Genomic DNA, 27,973 nt, shown 5'->3' on the forward strand with positions numbered 1-27,973 from the left:
CAGTCAGAAACACTGTGGGGTGTTTGTCTCTGCAGTCTCTACTTACGAAGGGGGTAACCCCATCTGTGTGCATCTGTGTGGGTGGATGTTTTCAGTGCTGACAGCATCAGCATGCGAAAAGGGTTCATTGTGACCGCATACTTCTGTGCAAAGATTTAAAAGATTTTTGTCTAAGAGCAGCTGAGTGTGTGAATTTGTGTGAGAAAGTGTGAATGTACCTTTGAAGCCAAAACAAAGGCATGCCCTGTGACACCGACAGGCAAGGTTAGACAAACAAATGTGGGCATGACCAGAGCCATGTTTGCTCAGTATAAGGACCACATACGACAGAGCAGACATCCTCACAGGACGGAAACATCAACCTAAATGGAGTCAGAATTACAAAAAATTGGGGATTGGGGATGATAAACAAGACCAGAAGAGAGCAAAGATGAAGAGCAGTCACCTACTGGAGACAAAAAAAAAACACAAGAGGAGAAGGTGATTGAATGAGATAGAGAAGGACAAAGATGAAGAAAAAAGAAACATGAAAATGCATGTAGCATAGAAAAATGAAAGGAGTAGAGACAAGGGAAAGAACAAGTCAGACCCCAAGGGGCCTCAACGCTTCAAATGCTGTGAAGGCTACACCAAAGAGCATGTCTAAGGTTGACTCACAAAGAAGGAATGGCATTAGCTGTTGCAGGTCTGTCCTCGAAATACCATCTATGTTTGGCTCAATGCCTCTAGTGTTTTGTTGCCATGTGTACAACTTCATTTCTTATTTTTATTTTTGTCAAATAATGCTGAACACCTCAAGATATCTATCAGCAAATCACAATGCATTTACAATATTCTCCACTGCAGCATCTTTTTGCGGGTTTCTACATATTTTCCAGCAGGTTTCAATGATCCTTTTGGGCCTGTTGATTAGCATTAGCTTCCACTTAACTTCCACAAGGGCCTCTTAGACATCTGTGACTCAACATCTTTTGAGAGGGCAAATTAGCCTAATGGGCAGAAAAGAGGGGGATGGTCTGCTCTCTGCTAGAAAGGGTGGTTAAAAAGATCAAAAAGGATATATTTTTAGATAATTTCAAATAGCCTCTAATCACAGCCTTTTAATGAAGAAATATACCCAAAAAGAAAGTCAGCCTTTGTAAAAAAAAAAAAAAAAATGCTTTAGTGTTGCTGAATATGCTATGGTAGAAACACCTGTCCATCAGCAGGACCAACTTCGTCCTGTTCAGGTTTTACAGGAGTCTGCTAATGAATTACTGCGCTGTCTTCATTTTCCTCAAACTGTTACTTAGGTATAAGTAGGTCAGATTTTTTTTTTTCTCTTCCCTTGATTAGAACACAACCTGAGACTGAGGAATGATTAGGGAGCGCAATGTTCTTCAGAACATAACAGTGGTTGAAAGGGGTGGTCTTATGCATTTTCCAGGCACAAAGTGCCATTTTGTAGCACAGTCGAGTAACTATGTTAACTTCAGTTGTAATAAAAATGTTATATATATGAAATATGACTTAAAAGAAATTTCACTTCATAATTTAATGGATAAGCTCTCTTTTTAAAATAATGCCTTTGAGAAGTCATTACAACATCACTCCTCTATTAATCCCAACAACATTTTTACCAGGGTCACATTGAGAAGTGGCTCATACAATGAGCTTAGACGCAGAGTTTGACCAGGTGTTTTGTGCTGCTGGCTAGTCTGAAGGAGCTGAGGGAGGACGTCACAGAGGAGAGGTGCTCTGTGAGGTGGACGCTTGAAAGCTTGAAAACTGCAGCTGTGAGGTGGAGCTGCGTCTCTAAGGCGGCATTATGTTCACCCAGGCATTTTGCACAGCTGAATGGTGCCTGAAAGAAACAATCTAGATATTGTTTTGATGAGGGATTAACATTATAACATGATGTAAAGCTACATTTTTTCTTTTATTTTACACAACATTTTCCCTTGCTGCTATCAATTGTCTAGCTTTATTGAACTGTTAGCATTTGTAAAATGTTTAAAATGTTGGTGATGTATGCACAGGGGAATGGGTCTCTTCTACCCTTATTATTGGCGCCAGTATAGTGGGAGGGGCTTATGGCAGCATTAGCCACTTGCTCAGGACTGAGCAAGGCTGAAGCTTAGCTGCAGAGTGTGGTTGTCATACAAATCTCGAACAACACAGAAAAATGTTGCTAAATTTGTCACTTTTTGGTTGTTTGATAAAAAAGTTGTTAGGGGGTTTGAAAAGTCGCTAAGTTTAACAATGCATTCTAAAAGTGAACACCAGTGCTTCTTTCTTTGCGACCAAACCCCAGCTTATCCCCTCTGCTCATCCCCAAATTTGGCTGTGTCTCTCACCGTCTCTTTGTTCCACCCACTTTGCTGGAATTTTTCAAAATTGGTCAGAGGTGGGGTGATACTTTCACAGGGGAGTTAGTTACACTTTAATTGTGCTGTTGTCTCTGCAAGACTGGAAAAACGCATGGAAAGCTAGTATAAAAATATTTATAGGTTAGGGGTTAAACTACAAGGGCCTTGTTTTTTTTTAACAGCGTGATAATACTCAGTTATATCATGTTAGATCTTTCAGATCTGTTATATCTAAAATAAAAAAAATAATAATGACAAAAAAAATATGATTTGCTATCCATTTGAATGTTTCCAAAACAAAGCTGAAATGTAATTAATCTAAAAATGTCCACCTTTCCCCAACCTTTGCAATGGACAAAACTAACATGTTTCCATTCTCCTTATCTGCTGGCAGTCCACTTAGCAGGCACCCATCCTCTGCTCTGATGTGCTCCTGTTTAACACCTTGGCTGAGCTTGCTGAATAATGCAGGAAAGAGCAGCATTGGCTGAGTCAGCACTGAGGACAGGTCAGTGGAGACACTGCGTTTGAACGACTCTGGCAGCCTTGTCACATGAATGCAGAAGCAGTACACACACTTCTCACACACACCACATGTGCACACAAATATTGTTTCCTCTACACACAATTAGCAGAATGCATCTCTGTGCAAACCAAAGAGTCTATGTTGGAAGGTGTAAATAATAAGGATTATAGCTTGTTTAAAGGTCAAATCCCTTCCCTGAACTGAAATATATTTTAGCTGACCAGTTAGCAACAGCATCCTGTATATTATGGCTAGTAACTTCAAACATCATCTGCAAAGTTTTAAAGGCAAATCTACATACTATGCAATTTATAAAAAAAAGAAAAAAAAAGAAATCACAAATAAATAAAAAAATCACTAGCACTGCAGTACATCATGTTTTACACAAAACTGCTGAAAAAAGAAAAGAACTCAGCAGAAACAACAAGTTGGTTAAAGGGATATTCTGAATGATATGCAAAGCTACAGTAAATTTCTATTTAAAATGTCAGGCTTTTGCATTTATCTATCCGTGGTATATCCCATGCAGGGGTTTTTCCTCCCATGATGGTTACTTCAACTCCTTCTCATCAAGTTTCTATTGTCTGAGACATTCACAGAGCACTTTAAATTTATGCCAACACACTTAATTGAGTCTTTCTCATTTTTTCTTGTAAAATAATTTTGTCAGTTATAAACTATACACATTAAGAGACACAAAATATGTAGGAAAGTCATTAGAAGAATGTGTTTCTTTGTATGATGAAAACTTTACATTTAAAAGGGATGGGAATACTTCTGATACCCACTGTGCATGTTGTAACATGAGCAAAAATAAAAGCATTACCATAAAAAAAGAGAAGAAATTGGAAGACAAATAGCAAGATGAAGAGAAGAAGACATGCAGAAAATAGGAGGAGAAAGAGAGAAAGGGAAGCACAGGATGATGGATAGGGCAGAAATCCATCATTGCAAGGAAGAAAGCAAAGAGGAGGAAGTCTGTGGGTGTGGGAAGAGAGTTGAGGTTGAAGGAAGGGCTAGACAGAAAGAAGGAAAGGATGAGGGATGAGAGAATCTTCTTCCTTTGTAGCCTCCCACGGTGGAACGCCTTTGCTGAGACCTCATTGACTACATCCTCCCTGTGTGAACAAATATGTCTTTGCAGTTAAGCTTGATGAAGACTGTTGCCTTTGCATTATTCTACATTAATAAATGTTACTGACTGTTTTTGCAAAAAGAATCCAGATAGTATATATATATATTTTTTTTTCTATTACTTAGGCCTAAAGTGTGGCTGCAGTATAAATACATATCAATCAAGGCAGGGAGATTCTCTTCAGAAATCTTCAACATCTGTTAAACTGGCAAATGTCATGGAAACCACTTGGGACAAGATCATGCCTCCTGCATTTTGCCGACCTTTTGTAGGTGTGAATATGTGATTCTATGAAGGTTTGTAGCTAAATTTTACTGAGCCTATCCTCACATTAGGAGTTGACATAATAGCGTATGAGCTTAGGAGATTGTGAAGGTGTGTGTGTTCATGCAGCTTGTTAGAGAAACACTGGGCCCCTGTTGATAGCTACTGCAGACTGAACAGCAGGGCTGACGAGGACAATCAATTAGCCCTGATTTACACTAAAGCAGACAAACAGATGTTGCCTTTACAAAATGCAGTGGTTTCTAAAGGTTTTGGGACCCTTTAGATTACCTATTTCAGTTTAAAGAATACAGTGTAAAATTTTTACCCAACTAAATTAAATGAAAGAATAAGTCCTTGCTTACTGAGCAAACTCAGTAAACTACACTGAAGCTGCACCGGCCAGAACTGGACATTAACTGGAAGGTGAAGCTAGGTCTTTTAGGCTAATGAGGTGACAATCACGTTAGAGTGTTTATTGATCGAGGAACACAACTGAGAGATCAGGTCAGCTCAGTAAAGTCGCTAAAAAGTTTCTTGATTAAAAAAAAAAGGTTTTATTCTTATCTCCTTTCAAAACCTCACTGCTTTGAGTATGACAATGTTTCATTGCATGTCTTAATTTTTGCCACTTTTGATCTCTGCCTTCTTGAAGTATTATTTCCAGGTGATTGTGACTACACCAATCTGTTTTTATTAATAGATGTGTCTTTGGTCATGTTTTCCTCTTTCCCTGACCAAGCAGCTGTCTCTCCCCTCTGTGAGCAAACCACAGGACCTGCTGACTAACAGCGTCTCCCCACTGTGGTCAGATTACTGACTTTGTGCATTTTTAAAGCATTTTGTGACAAATCAGGCCTCAAGGACAAAGCACTGCTGTCCAAAAACAATAAATGTCTCTCTATAGTAGCTGAAAAGAAATAAAGGGCACTGATTCATCTATTTTAGGACAAATTAGATAAGATGGAAGATTTTAAAATTGTATCAATATTGTAGACCCAATGAAGCAAAATAATAATAATAATAATAATAATAATAATAATAATAATAATAATAATAATAATAATAATAATAATAATAATAATAATAATAATAATAATAATAAAATATGAGAACTTGGTGATACTAACTTTTGGCATGTATCTATCTTTGATGATAAATGCTCCTTGAATGGCAAAGTTAATGCACTAACTTTTTAATAATTAATAAAAGTTGAATGAGGTCACAGTTGCAAAAAGTATAACAACCTTGACTGCATTATGTGTTTTCTAAAAGACAAGCAATTAAGATATTATTTAAATTTTATTTAACTGGGTTGTTTTTCTATCTACTTTTATCTGGATCTATTCAGAAATTTTGAGGTGCCAGTGTTTGCAATGATACACTGACTTACAACTACTCATACATTAGTTTTTGTCACATTACAACCATAACAACCATAACATCACTTGTTTAATCCTTCATGTTATAACAAAGAGTACAGCACATTTAACAAGTTAGGAGTAACTTACCGAATTACTACAGAGAGCATTAATAAGTGAAGACTAAGTCTGGAGGAGTTAGCGATATCAACAGCTCAGGAAAATATGTAAAGAGGACAACTTTTGGTTTTGATTTTTTACACAAATAAAATTCTCACAGTGATACATAATACTGGCAGCAACCTGTGACAATTATGTTTAGATTGGAGATGGCTGGGTAGAGGTGATTGAGTTAAATACATTGGAGTCTGCAAAATACTTAAGAGGACAGAAGCTGACCTTCCAACAGGACAAGGAGCCTAAGCATACAACCAGAGGTACAGTGAAATGGTTTAGACTAGAGGAACACATCCATGTGACAGATTGAAACAGTTGAAAATTAGGCCTAAATCCAATTGAGAAATCAAGGCTAGACCTAAACATACATGTTTAGGCCACTGATGCTCTCCAGCCAATCAGACTGAGCTTGAGTTTATTTTTGCAAAGAAAAATTGACAAAAATATCACTCTAGATGTTGGAAATTGCATTCGTATTGGGCAATATACACATGGACTAGGTACACATGCATACCAAAATTCTAAGATTTTTATTTGCAAAACAAAAACCACGTATCCTTATCTTCCCTGTATGCAATCAAGGCATCATTTGTGATGCTCTATCACATAAATGTCCAATAAAATGCATTGATGTCTGTGGTAGGAACTTAGAAAAATGTGAAAAGGACAAAGGGGCTTAAATATTTCTGCATAACACCACAAAACAATAAAACCAAAAAAAAATAAACGGTTTCCGTAAACCGATATATGTAGTTCTTCATTTAAAAATAACAGTAATGATTACATTTAAAACAGAAACATTTGTGTGAAATATTTAGAGCTATGTGCACTTTGCACTCTTAAAGTGTGTGAGTTTGAGTGTGTTTGCCAGGCCCCAGCTGGGCTTGCACTAGTTTATCAAAAATCAGAGTTGATCCCTCTAAGGACTGCTTGGGCGCTGTTTGCTGGATATATGCTTGTGTGTGTTTGCTTGGAGCGTTGTGTGTGATGCTGAGCAGATGCTGTTGTTTTGACAGCCATCCTGCTCCCAGTCCGTCTGCCTTGCATCATCTGGATGTGTCTGTGAGTGTGCATTTGTATACGTTTGTGTCAGGGAGCATGTGCCCAAGTGCAGCGTTGCCTGTATGTGTGTAGTTATGATGCAGGGTTAAGCTGCGATCTGACTGTCAAGTGTGTGTCTGACCTTCTATCTACCGCAGGGATCACTTATCCTGCTGCAGGCGCTGCAGTAGCACATAACTTCATCCTTCTGCTGTTTTTATTCCTCTTTGTAACCATTTTTTGTCTTTTAGCTTCAAGCTTTCTGCCTATCATTTCATTATTCTGATAGCACTCTAAAAACGCCTTTTCTCATGTCAGTGTCCCCTATCCCTAATCCTCTCTTCGCCACACTGCATATTCTCTGCTTTTCTCAACATGTTTGCATCTAACTCTTCCTCACTCTGTGCTTCCAAGATACCAAAAAGAAAAAGACTCAACAAAGAGTTGACTATGAAATGAAACAAGAAGAGAAAACTAATGACGACAACTCAGAGATTGGGGGTATGGGGGCAGCAGAAGAAATGCTGAGATGTACAAATAAAGAATCAGAGAGGAGGGGGACGAAACGCTGACAGTTAGAGAAGGAAAGATAAAAGTGTTTGACAGAGGGGGGAGTCTTTTTCAAATGTGTCAGGGCAGCATTGTCAGAGTAACAAAGACGTAGCTCTCTCAGTGCACTAGAGGATGTCTCAAACACAGACTCTTTTCAACGCACACACACGCAGTATAAAACATACAGTGTTTATCTCTTTTCTTCAGCTGGGATGCCTCTCCTGGGGGTGGAAGCAGCTTCTGCTCTCATCTTTCTGTAGTGTCACTTTTGACACTTGTCATGTTCTTACTATTACCGTACATAGTCCTGCAAACACAGTTTTTCTCATTTCAAGGTTCTTTTAGTGGGGAGGGCTGTGTGTCTCTAGTGTTTTAGGAGGAAATGAAAACATTTAAAACGCTTGACTCTTTTCTGATTTTTTTTTTTTCATGATAAAACACTCCAACATCCTGCAATACTGGGTTGCTGTCAAGGGGGAGCCAAGACAGTTTAACAAACTCAATGAAAAATCCTTTTTTCTAAAAGTTCATTTTTCCATTTTGTTTACTCTATTAACCTCAGTCAGATTGTGAGGCATACCCTGAAATGGATGCCATTCCATCGCATGGCAACATAGAGAGACACAAAGCAAATAGCCATGCACTCACAATCACACCAAAAGGCATCTGCTAGATGGACCAATTAACCTAATATGCATGCTTTTGAGCCCTCAGAGAAAGCCAGAGTGACCCAAGAGAACCAATTTGTAAAATTCCAGAGAAAGCCAAAGAAACATAGCAAAGGTAAACACAAAATCAGTCTTCAACAGATAATTTCATTTATTAATGCAAAACTTATGGAACCATCCTGGTTATTTGGATAAATACTTTATTTTAGCCAAGTCTTCAGTCTGATCCTAGCCACACATTGTTCATATGCATTGTACAGTTACTGTGTTATTGTGCTGATAAAATCTGTCAAAAAAGACGTGCAAGAGCCGCCTCTGTGGTAGTCGCTGCCTCATTATGTGTCTCTATGAAGACTATTTGATATAATAACAACTTCACAGAGTGAAAACATCTGCCATACACTTGAGGCTGATAATCCTTTCCCCCACTGCACATTTACTATACTGTATGATGCAAACAGAGCCAATATTCAGTGTTTTTCACAATAACTGGAGACTATGTGGATGTGAACAATTTTTAAGCAGCAGCTCCCATAAGCGCAGAGGGAGCTGGAGCTGAATGCATAAACACACTGCATTGGGGAGATAAACATAAAAGACTGAAGCCTAAGAGGACAAACCTGCAGGTCAAACCAACCATCTGTGCTGCTGAAAACATAAAGCAAGTCTAATTCCTAAGGATCCTTATAGGAGTACAATCAGCAGCTTGAATTGTTTTATTTTCTCTCTCTCTCTCTCTCTCTTTCTCTCTCTCTCTGTATATATATATATATATATATATATATATATATATATATATATATATATATATATATATATATATATATATATTAGTGCTTTATTTGTTGTTTTGAACCTTTTATTATATTTTTTCAACTGTGCGTACATTCTTGAAAAGAAAGATGTTCAACTGTATCAGTAAAATCCCCAAATTACTTGAAAATCGATGCTGAATATTTGATGAGACTATTTAAACTTCTCGCCAGCATTATATACGTTTTAGTGGCAATTACACTGTGAGTGATATTTGAGCTGCTACATTCTATAGTTTGGGGAATAATGTCATCCAAAATCTATTCTCAAACACATGAACAAGCAGCCTTTCCCTCATCTTTGAATCTTTAACACACTCCCACCAGCACATCAGCAGGTTTTTCATCTCTTTGCTGTTTACCCACATAAGCTTTGTTTTTCAAGGACTGGGACAGAGCCAACACTTAGAGAAGATCACTATGCACTTCATCTACATCCTTTCAAAGCACATGCTGCCTCATGCATGCTGCTTTACTCCCATGTGTTATACTTCATTTCTTATTCATCAGTGTTTTATTTAAGTTTTAGGGAACCTCTGAATCGCTCCTCAAGCCCTCTCTCCCTCTGCACTTGTCTTATCACAATCTGGTTAATTTTTTTGCCGTCTCTGCTTATTCAGCACAATCCTAGTTCTCATGTTTCCCTTTTGTGATACCATGCACTCTCTTCCACATCACCGCATTTTTCACACCTCTACTGTGTCTCTTTCATATCCATCATGCTCTATTTCTGTTGTCTCATTTCATCCCTTCCCCGTCTCCATCTTTCATCAGCTCTTTTGTTCATGCACTTGTCAGCTGTTTTCTGTGAAACTCACATACAGGCAGGCTGCAGAATTTCCCCTTCACTTTCCTTGCCTTTTCTTCTGTGCTGCATGCTGCTTGTCCTAATCTTCCACGCAAGACCTTGTCCTTGTTTAGACTTCTTGTTCTCTTAATTCTCCCTTTGCTCACTCATTTCTAATTTCTAACGATTTCACTTTGTCCTTCTCTTGACAATGTTTGTTTTATGCAAATACTGCTTGCTTTCTCTGTCATATTTTCCTTTTTTTTTAACTACATCCACTAAAACTCAGATGCTTCAGCTGCCAAGGCTTACTGTGCTCCACAAAAACTAAACATCTGTCTTTCTAACACCCTCTAGCCTGCTTTCTTATTCTCCTCCACTGTGTCCCCAACTCAGCTCATTTTCAGAAGTGCTTTATTGGATGGTAAATTGAGTTATTATTGCCAAAGGAAGACAACACACATTAGAAGAGATAAATGAGTCTGCACAATTCACAACTTTGCAAACAAACTATTTTCTTTGGAAATTATGAATTCTGTGCCTCCAGGCTAAAAAAAAAATCAGACTTTTTATTAGCATTGATGATGCTACAGGACTGCATAAGTGCAGATAACATTGCTTAAATGGCAAGCATTACAGTTATTTATAGACAAAAAATATAGATATGGAGATGTTTCGGAGGAATTATTTATGTCGCCTGAATGTCTTTTATTTTTTTTACTATTTTTTTTTTTTTTTTTCAGAAAACCATTTTCTATTTCTGGAAGATTATGAAAAGCCTTCTCTTAGAAATACAGCTATTCAGATATTTGTCAAATAGTGGAAAATGAAGCTGGCCATGGCTTGGAGGCCACAGAACCACCATCACACTTTTCATGTAGCACTGTTTTGTATAATACTTGTATTTTGCTGAAGGTGATTTAGTCATTGTACACTCATACTAGCTAATGTCCTCTATTAGGTCCATAATAGAAATTTTCAGCTGAATACAAAACTTTTGCATGGTCTCTTATCCCCATTAAATGTTGTATTTGTTTTTTTTTCTTCTTTTCTTGCAATATGGTTCACATACCTAATGACCCACAGAAGAAGTTAATGGCTGTAATTTTGACCCCCATCCAGCTTTCCTCAGGTAATTTATTACATCAGACAAGTCATTAGGAACAGTAAGTCCAAAAAACAAATGTCAGCAACTCAAAAGTGCAAGTTGGCTTTTTTTCCGCTATGATTATCATTTAAACTTTTGTGTTGGCGTTTGCCTGTATGGACTGAGGTATTTTGTTTGAGAGAATTTCTAGTATTGCTTCAGTTGAGGCCCAATTGTTCAAATGAACACTAGCTGTAAAAGATTCACTTCAGAAGCTGGATTTCTGTAAAACAATAAATAAATAAATAAATAAATAAATAAATAAATAAATAAATAAATAAATAAATAAATAAATAAATAAAGGTTGTATATTGACTTATTATTTCAAGATTTCCTCAGGTTGCAAAGCATAGCCTTTAGACAATAAGTAAGTACAAAAATCTGTATAATATGTAAATCTTGTCTTCATAGGTATAATCTTTGGTATACATCTGGTCAAACCAACAGATTTTCTTTTGTATTTTCTATATTTTAAGAATCATATTGGAGGTATGAGATTAAGAAGCTAAATTACATTTTGACTTCCCTGAGCACAAAGAATGAATAAAAAAAAGTTATGATTCTGTATTTTTATCTCATTTGGCTTCGATTCTGATCAGATGTTGAGATCAGATAATCTGCTTATGTTTGATACTATACTTGGCTCTGCTCTCCCTTTCCAGAAATGTCTTATCTCTTCTCTCCACTCCTCAATCATTCCTGCTTTCGTCCATCTCCTCTTTTATACTCTATCAATTTGGCCTGCCGCTGGTCCTCTCTATCTCTTTGGAAGCTGACGAAGCAGAAAAGTGGAGAGTCTTTGAACTATGCATATCTTTTTCCAAACACCTTTTCCCTCCTCTTCTGTGCCCTTCAGGTTCTTTCTAAATTTGTTCATCAGTGGCCCACACTCCATATGAAAATCCGAGTATCCGAGTATGAATCATTTTGCAAGACATAACTTACACTAATTATTCTGTTTTTGTTTTTGTAATAGAACAAAATGAATTTAAACTCCTACCCCTCCTCACATCACAATGTCTCACTGGTGAACACCCTAATATTTGTGAGCAGGAGATGACAATAGTGTCTGCCAAACATTTAGAGGTGTGGTGACTTTGGCTCGGGCAGACTGTGGATGTTTATATCTCATGATGACAGCTATTTATTGGGGGATTCCCTTGAAAGGGAGGTTCTGCAATTGTGTTTGGATGTGATCGAGCTGAGGTGGGTGGGCAGTTTAGCACACTGGGATGGGACTCAATGTGACTCATGAATTCCAAATAACCTCAGCGACTCTGCTTCCCCCTTTAAATCCTGCTGTTTAATATGACAAGATTGGGTAAACAAGCTCACTAACACCATTGCCCAAAAAGAGAAGACTGGATTTTCCTGTTTCATGCCAAATCAATACACAGGTTTTTTTTGAGAATTTGGACGATCTCATATTAAATATGATTTAATCAAGAAGTCAAAACCAGTTAAGAAAAAGAAAACAATCTTTTGATCCCACAAAATTCTCACACAGCTGTAATTTATTGGAGATAAAGTCAAATAAACACTATTTTTTAAACAAAAATAAATAACAAGAATGCACTTAACTGTTCTGACTGAGCAAGTCTGCTCTATATATTCTTAGTTTCAATTCTTTAGCAATGTTTCTTCAAGCTTAATTTAGATATTTTTAAGTTTCCACTGACTTTCTTCCCAGAAAGTGATGACCTTTTTGTTTGGCAAGTAATTTAATGTGACCAACTTCAAAGTCTATTTTGACTGTCAAAGCTTTTTCAAGAATAGTTTGCTAGTCATTATTACTCATCTTTCTACTCACTGCATTCCCCACGAAGAAAACATTTTACCAGGGAAATGTTTCTTTTTCCCAGAAAATGGCTTTTGTGAGTACTACTTATGTTTCATTTACTACAAACTTGAACATATGGAGAATGCTAAACCCTTCTACTTGGTGATTTTTAAAAAAGTAAAATAATTCAGCCATTTCAGCTAAAACTTGTGTAAAACTCATGATTTCTGTTAATTTTAACAGAAACAGAATCTAAATCATCGATGTCTATGGAGGAGGAAGGAGTAATCTCTCCCGATTTTAAGGAAAGACACAAAACACAGCGATGCATGTGTGTCAAGTTATTGTTTCCAGGAAGTACGTATATCTCTGAATTTAATTATTAAAATCTGTGAGTGTCGCAACATTTTTTTTGACTTCGGTTATGTTTCAGAAATGTAACACTACTAATGCCAATTGGACATCTGTTTCTGCTCCTATTGTATTAAAGGTGACAAAACAAGAACATTTATTGCAGTTACAGGTTTCTGTAGCATTTGTTGTGACTCTATGTAAGTTGATAAGTGTAATTGCTTTCACAACAGGAGAAGTGATCCTCTCAGTGGCATGGTATGTTATTTATAAAAATTGCGCTGCTTTGGACCCTGCAGTAGAGACACACAACAAATGGCCACGGTAAAATAGGAGATTCTGGGAAAACACATTTCAGAAGAAGAAATATCTAATAGTCAATCCTATTACCTTTAGACATAAAAAGTCTATAAAATGAAGGAAATAGATCAACTAAATAAACACTTTGAGATTATTGTCTATTGTACCAAAGAAAGAAAATGTCTCTGGTGAACTTCAGCTGGTGGTCTGTGTACATTTGGCATGCAGGCACAACAATTTCCAATGCAGCTCTCTTCTGACCAGTAATTATTTACAACAAATATCAAATAGTGTTACATATTTTTCTGGGAAAACGTTTTAGCGTCACTCCTGTGGCAACCAATGTCTGATTTTTGTCTTCATTTGTCCAGACAAATGTCCATTGTCTCTTATTAGCATCGGATTCACATCATAAGCGCATTAAATTGAGAATGACGACGATTCATTGTTGGACTAATCTGTCCATTTGACCCTTTCTGATGGGATTCTGCTGCAATAATAAATAATAAAAAAAAAGTTTTGGCACCTTTCATTGTGGAATGTGATAGTAGACAATGTCATGACATGTTCAACTCCTGGATACCATTCAAAGCAGCAGAGTATTTGCTGGGCTTGAGAAACGTTTTTATTATTATTATTATTATTATTTTTACTTTTGGTGACAACCTGTCATTGGGACACTGTGCTTGGATAACTTTGCTTAGGGCTGATTAGATACATCAACATTGCCAAAGCTAAATAAAAGGTAAATGAGTATCAAACATCAGCTTAAGATGTTACAAGTCATTCTCTCAGTTGCTCAGCAGTGAGTAGTAGAATGTACTATTTATATTAAGAATACTACATGAATGTGTTGCCTTGTCAAAGTGCGTGTAGTCTGTTTCATTAGTCACAAACTGTGTTTTATTTTCAATAAGGAAATATCCTTTAGTCCATATGGACTAAAGAAGAGTTTATCTTTGGGTGGTTCATTTGCCAATACAATCCAGAATGCAGCTTCATAAATGAAAATCCCCTTTATGAGAGCGTTACACATGCATGGGTGTGCTTACATGCAGGGTACAATATAATTTTCCACTCATGAACTCCATATTTTCAAAGATTACATATTTACTTTGCCCCTCTGTAATTTGCATGTTTTGTGCATTCTCTTGAGTGGAAACACCTAAATGATCTCTTTTGTGCATTTAGTTTTCTATACTAAACCCAGGAAGATAGAGCACATCATCCCAGTTTTAAAGTCCTTACACTGATTCCCTGTACCTCAGAGAACTGTCTTTAAAATACTTCTGAGTTTATCTTCTCATCTTGGGTTGAATGAATGGGTTAGCACCGAAATACATTAAAGATCTATTGTTACTGTATCAACCCTCCAGACCATTCAGGTCTTCTGGCTGTAGTCTGCTCTGCATCCCAAGGACTAAACATGGAGAAGCAGCATTCAGTTTTAAAGCACTGCAAATCTGAAATAAGCTTCCAGAAAACTGCAAACAGCCCAAACACTGGCTTCCATTAAATCCAGGCTAAAACCCGCCTGCTTCAAGCTGCATTTGATTAGTAGTAAGTAGAACATTGATCGTGTTTATTGTGTATTTATTTAATTTTAATTATAGTATTTGACAAAATGTAATGTTTGTTTGCTGTTTTATAATTGGTGACTGTATGATGTTTTTATGAGGTAAAGCAATATGAACTGCCTCGTTGCTGAAATTACACTTTGTAAGTTTTTTTTTTTTTTCTCATTATGAATCATTATGAGTGAAACTTTAAAGTATGCAGTTTTTGCCCTTTCAATCACATTATAGATATATGCTTTAAGTACATTTCTAAAGGTTTACAAACTGCATTTGACTTTAATGCCTTAACCTTGCTTATGTAAGTTTTGTCTGATGCCAAAGTGAATACGAGCAATGCTATTTTTCAACATTTGCTAACAGAACTGCAGTTTTTGATTAAAAACAGCTGAAACAAAAGGCAAAAAGATGAGAAGATAAAGTCAGAAATAAGACAGAGAGAGATTAAAAGAGAAGGAACTGGAGAGATTGAGTGATATGTAGAGAGGCACAGAATGATAAGGCGGGCCTGAGAGAGGAAGGCAAAAGATAAGAAGGGCGTTATTAGAAGAAAAGGATTCAGACCGCTATGCCAGTGCTCTTTAACAAAACATGGTGAAGCTTTGGCCTGACCTAGAACAGATGTTATATTCTCTGTTAAGCTCAGTTCCTCTTTGACTAAATAATGGCTTCTTGGCATTAAATGTTTAAACCAGTATGTCAAACCTGTTTCTGTATTGGAAGTTAACCGTGGCACTGGTTATAAGCATGACTGCTTTTCCTATGTAACACTTCAACTGCACCTGTTTGGAGCATGTTGTCCACATATCTGGTGTGTAGTAACATGGTAGAAAAAAATTTTCTATATCCTTGGAGTACTTCCATTTATTATTGCTTCAGTTGCACGTCTACCACAGAACCTCATTATGAGAAATGCTGCTGTACAACAAACATTACCAATAAAAAGAGGTAGAGCTTTTTAAGGTATACTTTTCATAGTTTACAAGTGAATATGTGAGCTTTTCACACTTTGTGGGTGTCAAAACTCTTTTGAAAATTAAACAATGAATATAAGTTGTAAATCAAAGAATTCTGCTTGGCACTATGAATGTTTTTAAGAAACAAAGCAGTAAATAAAAGCTATTGTGTGTACACAATAATACGTAAGTCAACATAAGTCGATCACAAACATCGTTTGAGTCTTGTTCAAGGTCATGGTTTTTGTGCCTTCCTTATTTGTAGGAACAGATATCAGAGATATCAAAGGAAGTGCCTTTTTTATATTTTGTGACATTATAACAATCTACGGTGCCTTAAGGAGAAAGATTTAATCACTGCCCACAAATGTCTTATTCAAACTTTGCCTTCAAAACTTTTTTTGAATGACTGCTTAAAGGTACATTAGGATAAGCTACCCAGAAATATATTTCGTACATAGTTTTTATGCCTTTCTATATGAATCAAAGGATCTTAGAAACGTGTCCAGTTTAACAATAGTGAGATAATATGGGGTTTGGTGTATTTTTTTTTGTCTTAGGCTACTATTTTCTGTCTTAGTAATAATATATATAAAGATAATTTCATACACGCAATCACTGCCAAATGAGAACTCCCACGAACAGAAATAACCTTCAACAATGTACTACAATACAAAGCAGCATCAGAAATGTTCTTGAAGAATTTAAAAGAGTGACTGCTGCTGAAACAGATGTTTGAGGAGTGGCTTCTCCTGCTCACATAAGAGCTTCCAGAGCTACCTCTTGTTCCTCTTCCGCCTCTATCACTTTTAACCATTATACTCTAGAAAGAAGGGCATTAGCATCTGTATTGCCATCCGTTTGTCATATTTAGTGCTAAATTGACAACTGTGTAGCACAGTTCTTTGACCTATGCAGCGCATTGGAAAAAGTGTTAATTCCTTGGAAAATTTACACAGCTTGTTATGTTACAACAAAAAATCTCAAAACAGTGCATATTTGTGAAGAGATGCAAGGTTCTCAATTTTGGGGAGGAATAAAGATCTGAAATGTTTTGTTCTGATTTGTATTTAGTCCTTTTTAACTCCAATACCCTGAAGCAAAATCCAGTCAAACCAATCTTCTGCAAAAGTCACTTATTTATTAAATGAGCCCCTCAATGTGTAATTGAAAAGTCTTGTTCCCCATAACTGTGCACTGCTGTGCCTAAAATTCACCTAAACTTTGCTATTTCCACTGTGAAACATTATGGTGGAACCCTCATGATGTGTTGTGATCAGATGAATGGAGCTAAAAAGAAATCCTGCCAGATGAAGTAAAAGACTTTAGACAGGGACAAAAGAACCCTTTCCAGCTGGCCGAACCTAAACCTAGAAGATTACAAAAGGATGGTTTGGTTGCTTCAGTTACGATGGCACAGTCAATGTCCTGTTCTAAGTCTAACCTGTGAATCTGGCAAACTAATATTCCAAAATCTCTATCTAATTTCATTGATGTTGGGCTGGGTTGCCATACAAATTGGTTAAGAGTTCAAGATTACAAATTGGCATGGTTAGTAGGTTCATCACACACTTGCAGCAAAAGATGGTACACCAAATTCACTCAGGGGTGCTGAAAACACACAAATAAACAGGGCTTCTAGTAATAATGTGACAAAATGTGAAAAGGTTTAAGCAAACATGAAATGCATGATCCATATTTGTGTCCTCTTCTAACAATTGGTCAAATTTATGTTGACTGGGGATACACTGATTGTTTGGCTAGTGAAAAAAATCAGACGGTTCATTCGATAAGCTATGAGCAGTGACCACAAGATCAGGATTAAAATAATCAAAGGAAAAAAGTCCTAAACAAAGTGGCAGAGGCAACGTTAAGAACTTACAAATCTCTTTGGCGTGGAAACTTTTCGCCATGAATCTGGAAACCAATGATGCATCAACTGTAATAACCACTGGGACAATAAACATAATCTAAAACTTGGAAACATCTCTACTTTCAGAATATTTCAGTGAACAAATTAGGAAAGTTGATGAAGGGAAAGTGGAAAGGCTCAGGGAGTAGCTAGTAATGTGCCCAGCCAGTAGCTCCTTATCTGTTTTCCCTTATCACCATCAACAGGCAAGAAAAAGAAAAAAATAACACATTTTGTAGCTGTAGAAAATATGTAAAATTACTGTTAACCACAAAAAACAATAATGAATTAACACAAAACAATGTTTGTAAAATCACGGTTAAACGTTCATAATAACTTCACCAAGAAAAATGGGAATGTTAAAGAGGCTGGAATTAGTGAAAATTAAAATTTGATTTAAAGCATTTCAAATGCTCTTGAACATATTTATACCCATGAAAGTTGTAGATTTAAAACTATATTTATTAATCTAAGAAGTTTGCTTCAGTTAGTAAATGGCAGGATTGCTAAAGAGATTATAAATCAATGTAATAGGGGTGTGTTTTAGGGCAGGTACAAACTAAATTAAGGAAATTATCCAATTCCCGAAAGAAAAGTAAATATTTTATTGCCTACGATACAATAACATAGCACTTCTTTTGTGTACGTTTAATCATTTGTAGTATGTGAAGCTAAAAGAAATTCCAACATCAACATGAGAAAAACTCAGCACTTTATGTGTGAGTGAACATAAACATAGTATATGGCTAATATATTGACTATTTTTTGTTTTGATAAATCAATTAATCAGACAGCAAAAAGTGTCTAATAGGAGATTCTATTTTACAAGATTTTGAATCGGGTGAAGCTACATAAATTCCACTTGAGGAGTTAAAATTATCTATATATCTATTGCACGGTTTTGTCTTTAATCTGTTCAGAGTGTGTAGTTATTTCAGCAAATTATATTTTTCAGAATCTGTATACTCGCATTAACAATTATTTGATGACTAAATTAGTTGACGATTATTTCAATAATCAATTAATCATGATTAATTGTTTCAACCCTAAATACAAACTATATCCAACTTTTTCAATGCAGTGTGAATTTACCAATTCCGATATTTTCATCTCAAAAGAAAATCTAATTTTGACACTTCCTTATGTGGGATTACGCTGTAGAAGAAACATCAGTAATTTACATTATAAATATCAAAAAATTCTGGTAACCACTGTATCTTTTTTTTTTTTTTTTACAGTGTATGTACCAATGCACATCTGATAGTATTTAAAGCATCTGAAGTCTGAACAAGCACATCACATTTTATCTAACGTTTACATCTTTAATGTGAGATATGAATAATAATTCTGCATCAGAAGAGACCAGATGCAGTTAATCTGGAACTAAACAATGGCTGAAATGTATTATTATGAAATTATGAAAAACATCCATTTCAGTGAAGAATATCATGTCACAATCTCACCACTCCTGGTCTGACTATGCATCTAAATAGACTTTTCTACAGAAGTTGCCACCAATCCTCCACAAAAGGCCATTGCTATTAGTTGTGAGGTCTCTTTATTAGTTTTCTTTGTCTTGTTATGATTTTGTAAGAATGTTCTTGGCTCCCATTCCTGAATACCTTTAAAATCGACCCATAGATGGTGGCCTCCACTATTACTTCTGCATATCTACATTTGTCTTCTTTGAAAGTGGGTCATTTTGAATACTGATTGCAGTGAAATTCATTAGTAATATGAGCAACCACGCAAAAAAAGAATAAAAATTAGACTTCAGCAAAACATATGCTTGCATTAGATTTTCTGCTGCATTCATTGTGTTTATTCATGGGTTACTTTAGAAACTGGGTTATGTTAAAGAGGGGAAACAATTGGGGGGTTGATCTAAATCTCATCAGACTGTTAATATACAGACATGTTAGGAAAGGTGAAAGAAAAAAAAGCCAAGTGCCAAAAATGCTTAAGAGGGAAGTAAGGGAGCCTAGTGAGGCAGGGTTTATTGAAGAGGACTATAGCTTTCTGTCAGAATATCTATGAAGTAACACCTCCTTTAATAAATATGCTCTGGGACACACAGGCTCATTCACAGTAGTCAGTGGACAAGTGAATGCCTGGGAGTCCCTATCAGCATGAGGTTATGCACATGGAAGCAACTCTAATCAGAACCAGTCAATCAAATGCCGGAACTAAGCTCTCAAGTTCCACCTATCAGCTGAGGAAAACAAACACACACTTATAAATACATGTTGTCTATGAGAGCTCCTAGAGAGTGAATTATAGTAAGACTGTTGTGGATTAAAGAGCTCTTAAAAAGGCAGCATTATGCACTTTCCAGACACATAGTGACATTTTACAGCACAATCAAGTAACTATGTTACTTTCAGTTGTAGCATTTTGTGTATAAAAGAAATTTGACTCTGCAATTGGATACCTTGAAAATGGGCCTCTGTCTCTTTAAGAAGTGCCTACTCTTTCCGACACGCCAAGTTTGACACATCAACACAACAATGTGTATCCATTAACCTCTTACACCCTAAGCGAGCCGAGGTCACATGGCAGCTGGACCCACCGGTGGGTCCGTCGGGTTCTAGAGGTTAAGTCATTCAGAGCAGTTCTCAGAAGCATTGGACTGAGAAGTATTTCATAAGATAAGCTTAGTAGACACGCAGTTCTACAAGGTGTTTGCTACTAGTCTGGACGAGCTGGGTGGGGCACATATGGGGCAGAGACGCTCTGTGAGACAGAAGCTTTTCTGGAAACTGCAGCTCCAACTAACAATTATTACTAACAGAATATTTGTGGAAATAGGTGGCACCAATCGCTGCCACAGGAGATTCAAGAATTTCGTAAACATGCACCAAAGAATCCAAGCAACATTCCAGGTATGTTTTTGATGAGGGACTAATATAACATGAAATAAACCTCCAACAAGTCAATTGTACATAAATGCCCCCCTTTAAATCAAACAATCAATCTACTTTAAGAACAGAATTGCTTCAAATTCTGCATCTGATCAACCATTGAAAAACTTTTGACCACATAAGTCTAATTTTATATCTGTTCCTACTAATACTTTGACACCTGTGCAAGGATTTGCATTAGACAACTCTTTACTTCTTACCAAGTGACATATTAAAATAAAGCTAGAATCCCATCTACAAAAATTGTCAGAGCAATTCAGAATTGTGCTGCTTTATTTTGACCATTACACTCTCTGGCATAAAAATATTTTTTGTTGACTTTAGAAAATTTTGATAATTTGTATAATTGTTGATTCTTCGCTCGCTTGTAGCAAAGCAGTTCAACTGAGTAAAATAATATTTTCTACAAGATTTTCACAAATAATTCTGCTACTTAGAAACATCGTATGTACTCAAATTGAAATAATAAAAAAACACCTTAAAGCACATGTAGCAAAATCAAAACTGACAGAAATCTGAAGAACACTTTACTGGACTGTTAATTGTTCTTTTGCTGAATTTGTTAGGCATTTAACATCTCAAGTGGAACTTTCTACTAGACATAAGGGACATTAGCCCTCACATGCTTTACTTTTATTAAAAGTGGGGCTGAATTAGAGCTATTATTCTAAAGATAATGCAAGTTTACAGGGGTCATCCAAGGTATACCACTAGTTATTAGCAGTGAAGTATTGTTTTGTCCACATTCAGCTTATGTTGGCACTGCTTTACTGTGAATTATGGATGACCAAAAAGAATATAGCAGAACACTAACAATTCTTTGAAACAATTTTTTGCTTGGTCACGTGCTAAAATCAGATTTTGTTATTTTTTTTAAAAGGCATAACATCTCAAACAACATTCTGTAGCACTAATCAGGCTTAATGTATAGCGCAGTCATTTGGCATAGTTTTTGTTAGAGCTGTAGAAAGATATGAAGGAAAAAATTCACTCAGGTCTCTATTTGTGTATGAAAAGCAGTTTGGTTTTTTTGTATCTTAAAATACTATTACTTTACTTTAATTAAAAACATGTGTAACTTGGGTCTAAGCATGAAGAAATTAACATTTTGAGAAAATAACTTTGAGATTTGTCATGTCAATGGCATATGGTATAAAGTAGGCATAGAGTAAAAGGTAAATGGCCAAAACTTGTATAGTGCTTTATCAGAACCCCAGACCACTTCACACTACACTTCACACACTACATATTGTAAGCTGCCCACAGCTGCCCTGGGGCAGTCTGACAGAAGCAAGGCAGCAATGCAACGGCACCACTGGGCCTTCTGACCTACACCAGCAGGCAAGGCGGAGAAAGTGTCTTGCCCAAGGACACAACTAGTAAGGCAGACAGAGTAGGGGCTCAAACCGGCAACCCATGGGTTATAAGATGAACTCCAAGTGTTGGAAAAAAATGATACAATATTCACAACAGAAGGTTACTTTGGCTCTCATGTCATCTTCTTATTTTTTTTTTATTTTGTTCTAAACTTGATGAATGTTTAGCAATGTTTACAAAGTCTTTGATTGTCCACAGTCAAATAATTATTAGCAAAATAAGTCAGAAAGTTAGTGACACAACCCGGGTGTCAAAGCAACTCCAAGCATTTACCATGTCAAGGTGAGTGAACTTTGCTGGTGCAGCGAAAGTGATGGCATAGCATAGGATGACTTTAGTTGTAAATAATGTTATTATAAACAGGTAATTGCTGAAACATTTCAAAAGAAAATGCAATTATCCAAATTTTGTCGCAATGGCACATATGTATTGTTAGCATCACACCTGAATATCCCAACATGTCAAGTATAACTGGTGGTCGTCTGGCTTAATAGCACAACAAGCTGTGTTCTGTAGTGTCACATACTTAAGACTTATTTACCAAAGGCTGCACATCTTTCCAACATCACTGAAACACTAAGGAGATAGTGTGATGGGACTAATAGCAATACATATGAAAGGTAATAAAAATACAAATGAAGTTTATTGTAATATCAAATCACTTTGAGCTGTGGTATGCACAGACCATAGCTCATATTATGACCTACATATTTGTCTTGAGTTGTAGTAATTTCCAAGTGAAAAAGTGTACAACAAAAGTTGTCACAACACTTGACAATATAGACAACCAAAATAGGGATTTTCCCAGCCACAAGTATCTTGGAGGGCATGCTGAAACTGAGTGAAATCTATTACCAGTTGTGGCTTTAACTTTTAACACCTCCTACTCCAACTAACTTCTCAAAGGAATGAAAACAAACATATTTAAAAAGCATAGCTGGCAATGTAGCAAAGCTTCCTCAGGTACAGAAGGATCTACACAGGACACTAGTCAAGTAACACAAAGCAAGCAGGAACTTTTTCAAACTCATTAGTTTGAAAAACACACAAAAAAAAGGTCAGCATGGAAAGTAAAATAACTAGCTGTCAGAGGCCTGTGAAGAACTACTCAGAAATGTACTAGTTATAAGTAAAAGGATCCTTTTAAACAATACCATTAGGACTTGGATGTTTCTAAATACATTTTAAAGGTCACATTTTCTTAAATTGATAACAGTCTTAACAATATTTTTTTATCATGTTAACTGTGTTACATCTGTTTTGAGAATAAGTTAAAACTCATTTCATCAGCTTTGGATATAAACAGTTATAACAAATACCGTAACTACTTTAAAAGCAATACTTTAATGTTTCCTAGTGATCTTCTAGCTTAATGATATCTTCTTGTCCTTTTCTATGCAATTTTTTTTCGGAAGCTGGGAACAATCTGATATCATCTAAAAACCTTAACTTTTTGCATTCAGATACTTTTTCTATCCTGTCACCTTTTTCTCACAGTGTCACTCTAGTACAGCTGTGACTGTTTGTGTGAGATAATTCAGTTTACACACAATCATTTGACAAGCAGAAAGAGTACATTTGACACAGTGCACTTGCTATTGTTCAAACTAGCATTTTATTGATATAGTGTTTATATTTTTAACAGATACATGCAGAATTAAATGGCGCTCAAGTTAACCCAGTATAGTTTGATGTGGTAAAGCGCTCACATATTTTCATGTTTTCCAGCTAAAAGCATCGGTCCTACTTTAAGCTTTTCTGCTTGTATCACTTTACAAACTGTAATACATTTTATTAGAATTTTATGTCATAAACCACATAGCTGTGAAATAGAAAGCAAATATCAAAAGCTATGCAAACATTTTACAATTAAAAATCTGAGATGTGCGGCAGGCATTTATATTAAACCACCTTATCTTTGTAGAGTCAACTTTGCAAGTTTGCAATTGTTCCATACTCTTCATTTTCTGATGATGGGTTGAGCAATGCTAACGGATATTCAAAATCCAAATATTTGTTCGCTAATGCGCGCTAGCAAATCTGTGAGGCTTTTACAAAACAGCTGTGCTTACTGTATATAGACGTCTGGACTCTGTTTAGCAATTTTTTGATACAAACAGGCATTTGATTGTGCTGCATTCAGATTTCAGATATTCATTCAAGAAAAGAAATGTTTAGAACCCTGCAATGTTTTCCTTGAACTTTACAGTGATGTATTACTCTGTGCAAGTTTATCACATAACATCCTAATAAAACACATTGAAGTTTATGACTGTGACATAACTAAATGTTCAACCAGCATCAATGCTTTTTCTAGACACTGTATTTTGGATTGTGCAAGAGAGGTCATTTAATACATTCACATTTAAAGTTAAAGTCCCTTATGTTTATGCAACATTCTTTGCTTATCATCAACAAAGACACAAAATGATTTTAGAGCAGCTTTGTTGGACAGAATATAATGCACTCACATATTCTCAAGTTTTCCAGCTAAAAGCAACCCTGTGGTTGAGTGAAGGTGTACAATCATAGGCACTGCGGCATAACTTCAGCCTCAGGGGTAAGTAAAAAGTAAGTGTGGCACACTTCCAGAAAGTATGCAATTGGATTAGGGAAGTTGTAGAACCAATGACAGGATCTAAGCACCCAGATGACAGTCTGCCACAAAATACTATTTTTTTTTCTCTGCTTTCTCCACAGGTTGATGCTCGTTGGGATAGTTAAACATTTATTTAGTTATTTCCGTTGCTCATTTCCCCTCTGTTCATTGAACATTTACAAGCTGAATCATTTATTTGTTACAAAAATAACTCCCAAAACTCACGTATTTTTTTTTCTCCTTTGTTGTCTAAAATTATTCACTACATCTTCCATACAAACAAGAAGGCTGCGACCTTATATAGTGGAGAAAAAACAAAAGACATCTCACCGTCTCTTCTGCTGTTGCCCCTCAACACTTTGGCATTGGCGACCTGAGCCTTCCCGACTTTGCTTAAAGTGGCCAACAATAAAATTATCCACATCTGGAAAACCAAATTCATGGTGCTGTTAAACTTTTGCCCTCTTTAACAAACTGTCCTCTTCCCCTTCCAAATAAACGATTAACTTATAATTCCCAGAGAGCAAGACGCTTTGACCGCTTTTCTTTCAACAGCTCTTGTGTCTGCCAATATGTTTACTCTTTAGATGAAGGAAATAAAAGTGCTGCCTTCCAGTAGCTCATAAAGTGCAGACACAATGTATCGGCTTGTGCCAAAGTATCAGTGTGAAAGAAGTTGCCTTGCAGTGAAAGTTAGGCTCCTGTTGAAAGCGAGGGCAAACTCCGAAACAAGGAAGAGCAGGTGGAGGATAATATAGCTCCGCTCACGGTCAGACAATGAGATTAGAGGCGTCGGACGTCTTATCACCGTGAAAATAAAAAATTCAAGTCAGTCGCTAACAAATAGTTTCTATCTAACGCATCTACACTGTGAAACTCAGGGCGCGTCAAAGTTTGCCAACAGAGCAGCGCGCGCTCTCCATTCACGAGCGCGCGCGTGTGTATTTGTGGGCTGTGTGTTAGCATAACAGATGTTGGCACAGGCGGTCAAAAGTTATTTACTATGTAGCCAATCATCCACCCATACACACATATTATATATATATATATATATATATATATATATATATATATATATATATATATATATATATATATATATATATATATATATATATATATATATATATACACTCCCATCAGATTAAAATATAAGTTACAATACAAACGTTTGCAACATATTTTTATTATTATTTTTATATTATGGGGATTCTCCAGTGGAACTGCTCTAAGTGACTAGGAGGGTCATCTGTTTCTCCATGCTCTCCCAAAAATGATTAAAATCCCAAAATACCTTGTTCTCCTGAACCAGCTGTTGTAAGTAATCTTTTGAGCCAGATTTATTATCACACCCAAAGCTGCATAATGGAAGTGATATCCTTCTTCCTTCTTAGCAATATATTTTTAAGACAATGTATTTCAACATCTGTTATAAGCTTCTCTGAACTAAATTACTCTTAACCACCTTTATTGTACATTTAAATAACAGCATATGTTCCCAGAATTGGTCCAAGATGTTTTTCTTTCTTTTTTTTTTTTGTTTTTGCACATACACCAAACAATGTTGTTCAATCTGTGTAAGATGTGCTGCTCAGTGGAAGTGCTCCAGAGTGACACCTTGCTAAAGCTTCTGTAACTTGCTAAAGGCTGAACATGATGCTACAGGTAGACTTGTGGAATTCATGATTATTTTTTTTTTTAGAATCAAGGCTTGCCAACCAGGCTTTCTTTTTATATGTACAATAATACTGGCTTCAGCTCATGTGATTTAAAAAAAAAATCAGCTTTTGTTTTTGTCACTCAGTCACAGCCAGTGCCTGGGGGCTTCAAACATGTGAATCTCCGTTAGTTTTTGAACTTACAGTCACATTTAATTTCAAGAGTTATTTCTTCTTTATAGGATGAACTTGCCAACTTGCCGTTTCCAGCTTATTCAGCACAAAGACTTCCCCTTAGCCTGCAATTGGCTAATGACTAATGCAGCACCTAAAAGTTGGAATCACTTAGGGAATTATATAGGTTATTAATAGAGAGAAGAAATTAATTAAAATTAAAGGCTATTAAACCACTCTGCTGAGCTTCAAAGGCATATGCACTCAGTGAGGGAATTGCACATGCACATAAAGATCGGTGGAGGGCACAAAAAGTATCACACCTCATATAAATGTACACACTGATAGACTTAACTTAGAACACATTTTTTACCACACTTAAAATATGACTGTGCAACAAAATCCAAGGGAAATATTAATATCAAAAATAGCATAATCATGTTAATGCACATCAGTTACTGTTACTGTAATTTCACAATACCATTCTTCTATAAAGAGAGACTTACGATGTTCATTAGTGGATTACGTTGCAGTGTGGCATAGCAGACATTCACATAATCTGTCTTTTACCATATCTCCCACTCCCTCTCTACTTAGTATGTGTCCACAGCATGTGTGTGCTTGAATGATCTGGCATTTGTCTCCTCTTCCCTGAAGCTTATGTCTAATGCGTGTTTGTTTGCATGTATGTTGACAGGCTTCCTTCTCGCTATGTGTTTGTTCAGTCCACCTCACAAACCGAAATGGTGGAATTAATTAGGTGCCCTTGAGCAAAGCAGTATGGTTCAAGATTAAGCTTTGAACATTTCAAGCACTATTTCAAATCCAGTAATTAACATCAACTTGGAAAAACAAGTTTTTATGAAAGCCGTTTCAGTCTGAGAAACTGAAGATTTCTTAATCTGATACATTTCAGTGGTCTAAAAATTGAGACAATTTCACTCTTGGTTTACCAGGACGTCCACAGCAGCCACAGCTCTTTCAATTAGCCTTGAATGTAATCTGATGATTGTAAACCTGCTGTGACAAAACAGAGATTTGATTCTCCTGCCTCCATTGCAAGTATTTCTCATATGTCTATTGTCTATCACAGGTGATTACTCAAACCTTTTGAATATATATTTTTTTCTGAAATTTAATATTTTCATTACAAAAAAGGAAAGTGGTGGAAATACTCACTCACTATCCAATGTGTTAGTTATAACATTCCTGTGTTGGGCTCAGAAAATTTGGTTCATATTGACATAATAGAATCATGCAGTTGCTGCACATTTTTGCAGCTGTGAATCCATGACGCAACTGCCCAGGTTCACCAAACCCAAACATTGCTCTGTTTGACTGGGTGTGTGGAGGGCAGTGGAAAACTGCACTGAACCATAAGGATGTAGCGTTTCAGATATCACTGAAAACTAATGTGGCGCATATACTGGAGCCTAGTCACTATTTGTCTTCATCTAACTTTTTTGTGATCCCTTCATGTCCTTACCCTCCAGTTGCTGTCTCTATCCTCTTTTCATGTTCTCTAATTTGTCTTTGGATGCCTCTTATTACTT

At 36.3% G+C, this 27,973-nt stretch overlaps 1 protein-coding gene across 2 annotated transcripts in view; it reads right to left on the reverse strand.

Moving 5' to 3' along the window:
• pdgfd (platelet derived growth factor d) overlaps positions 1-25,519 on the reverse strand; it is a 60,490-nt gene extending 34,971 nt beyond the window's left edge. The window contains exon 1 of one of the 2 annotated variants that reach the window (XM_044119712.1): positions 24,919-25,519. In XM_044119712.1, coding sequence (XP_043975647.1) covers positions 24,919-25,030 — 112 coding nt within the window. In that variant the 5' untranslated portion in view covers positions 25,031-25,519. The remainder of the gene's footprint in view (positions 1-24,918) is intronic. The other variant, XM_044119711.1, reaches the window with a different exon arrangement.
• Positions 25,520-27,973: the final 2,454 nt, after the last annotated feature.

This window comes from Gambusia affinis, linkage group LG06 (assembly GCF_019740435.1).
Source record: "Gambusia affinis linkage group LG06, SWU_Gaff_1.0, whole genome shotgun sequence".
In the NCBI taxonomy this organism is placed as follows: Eukaryota; Metazoa; Chordata; class Actinopteri; order Cyprinodontiformes; family Poeciliidae; genus Gambusia; species Gambusia affinis.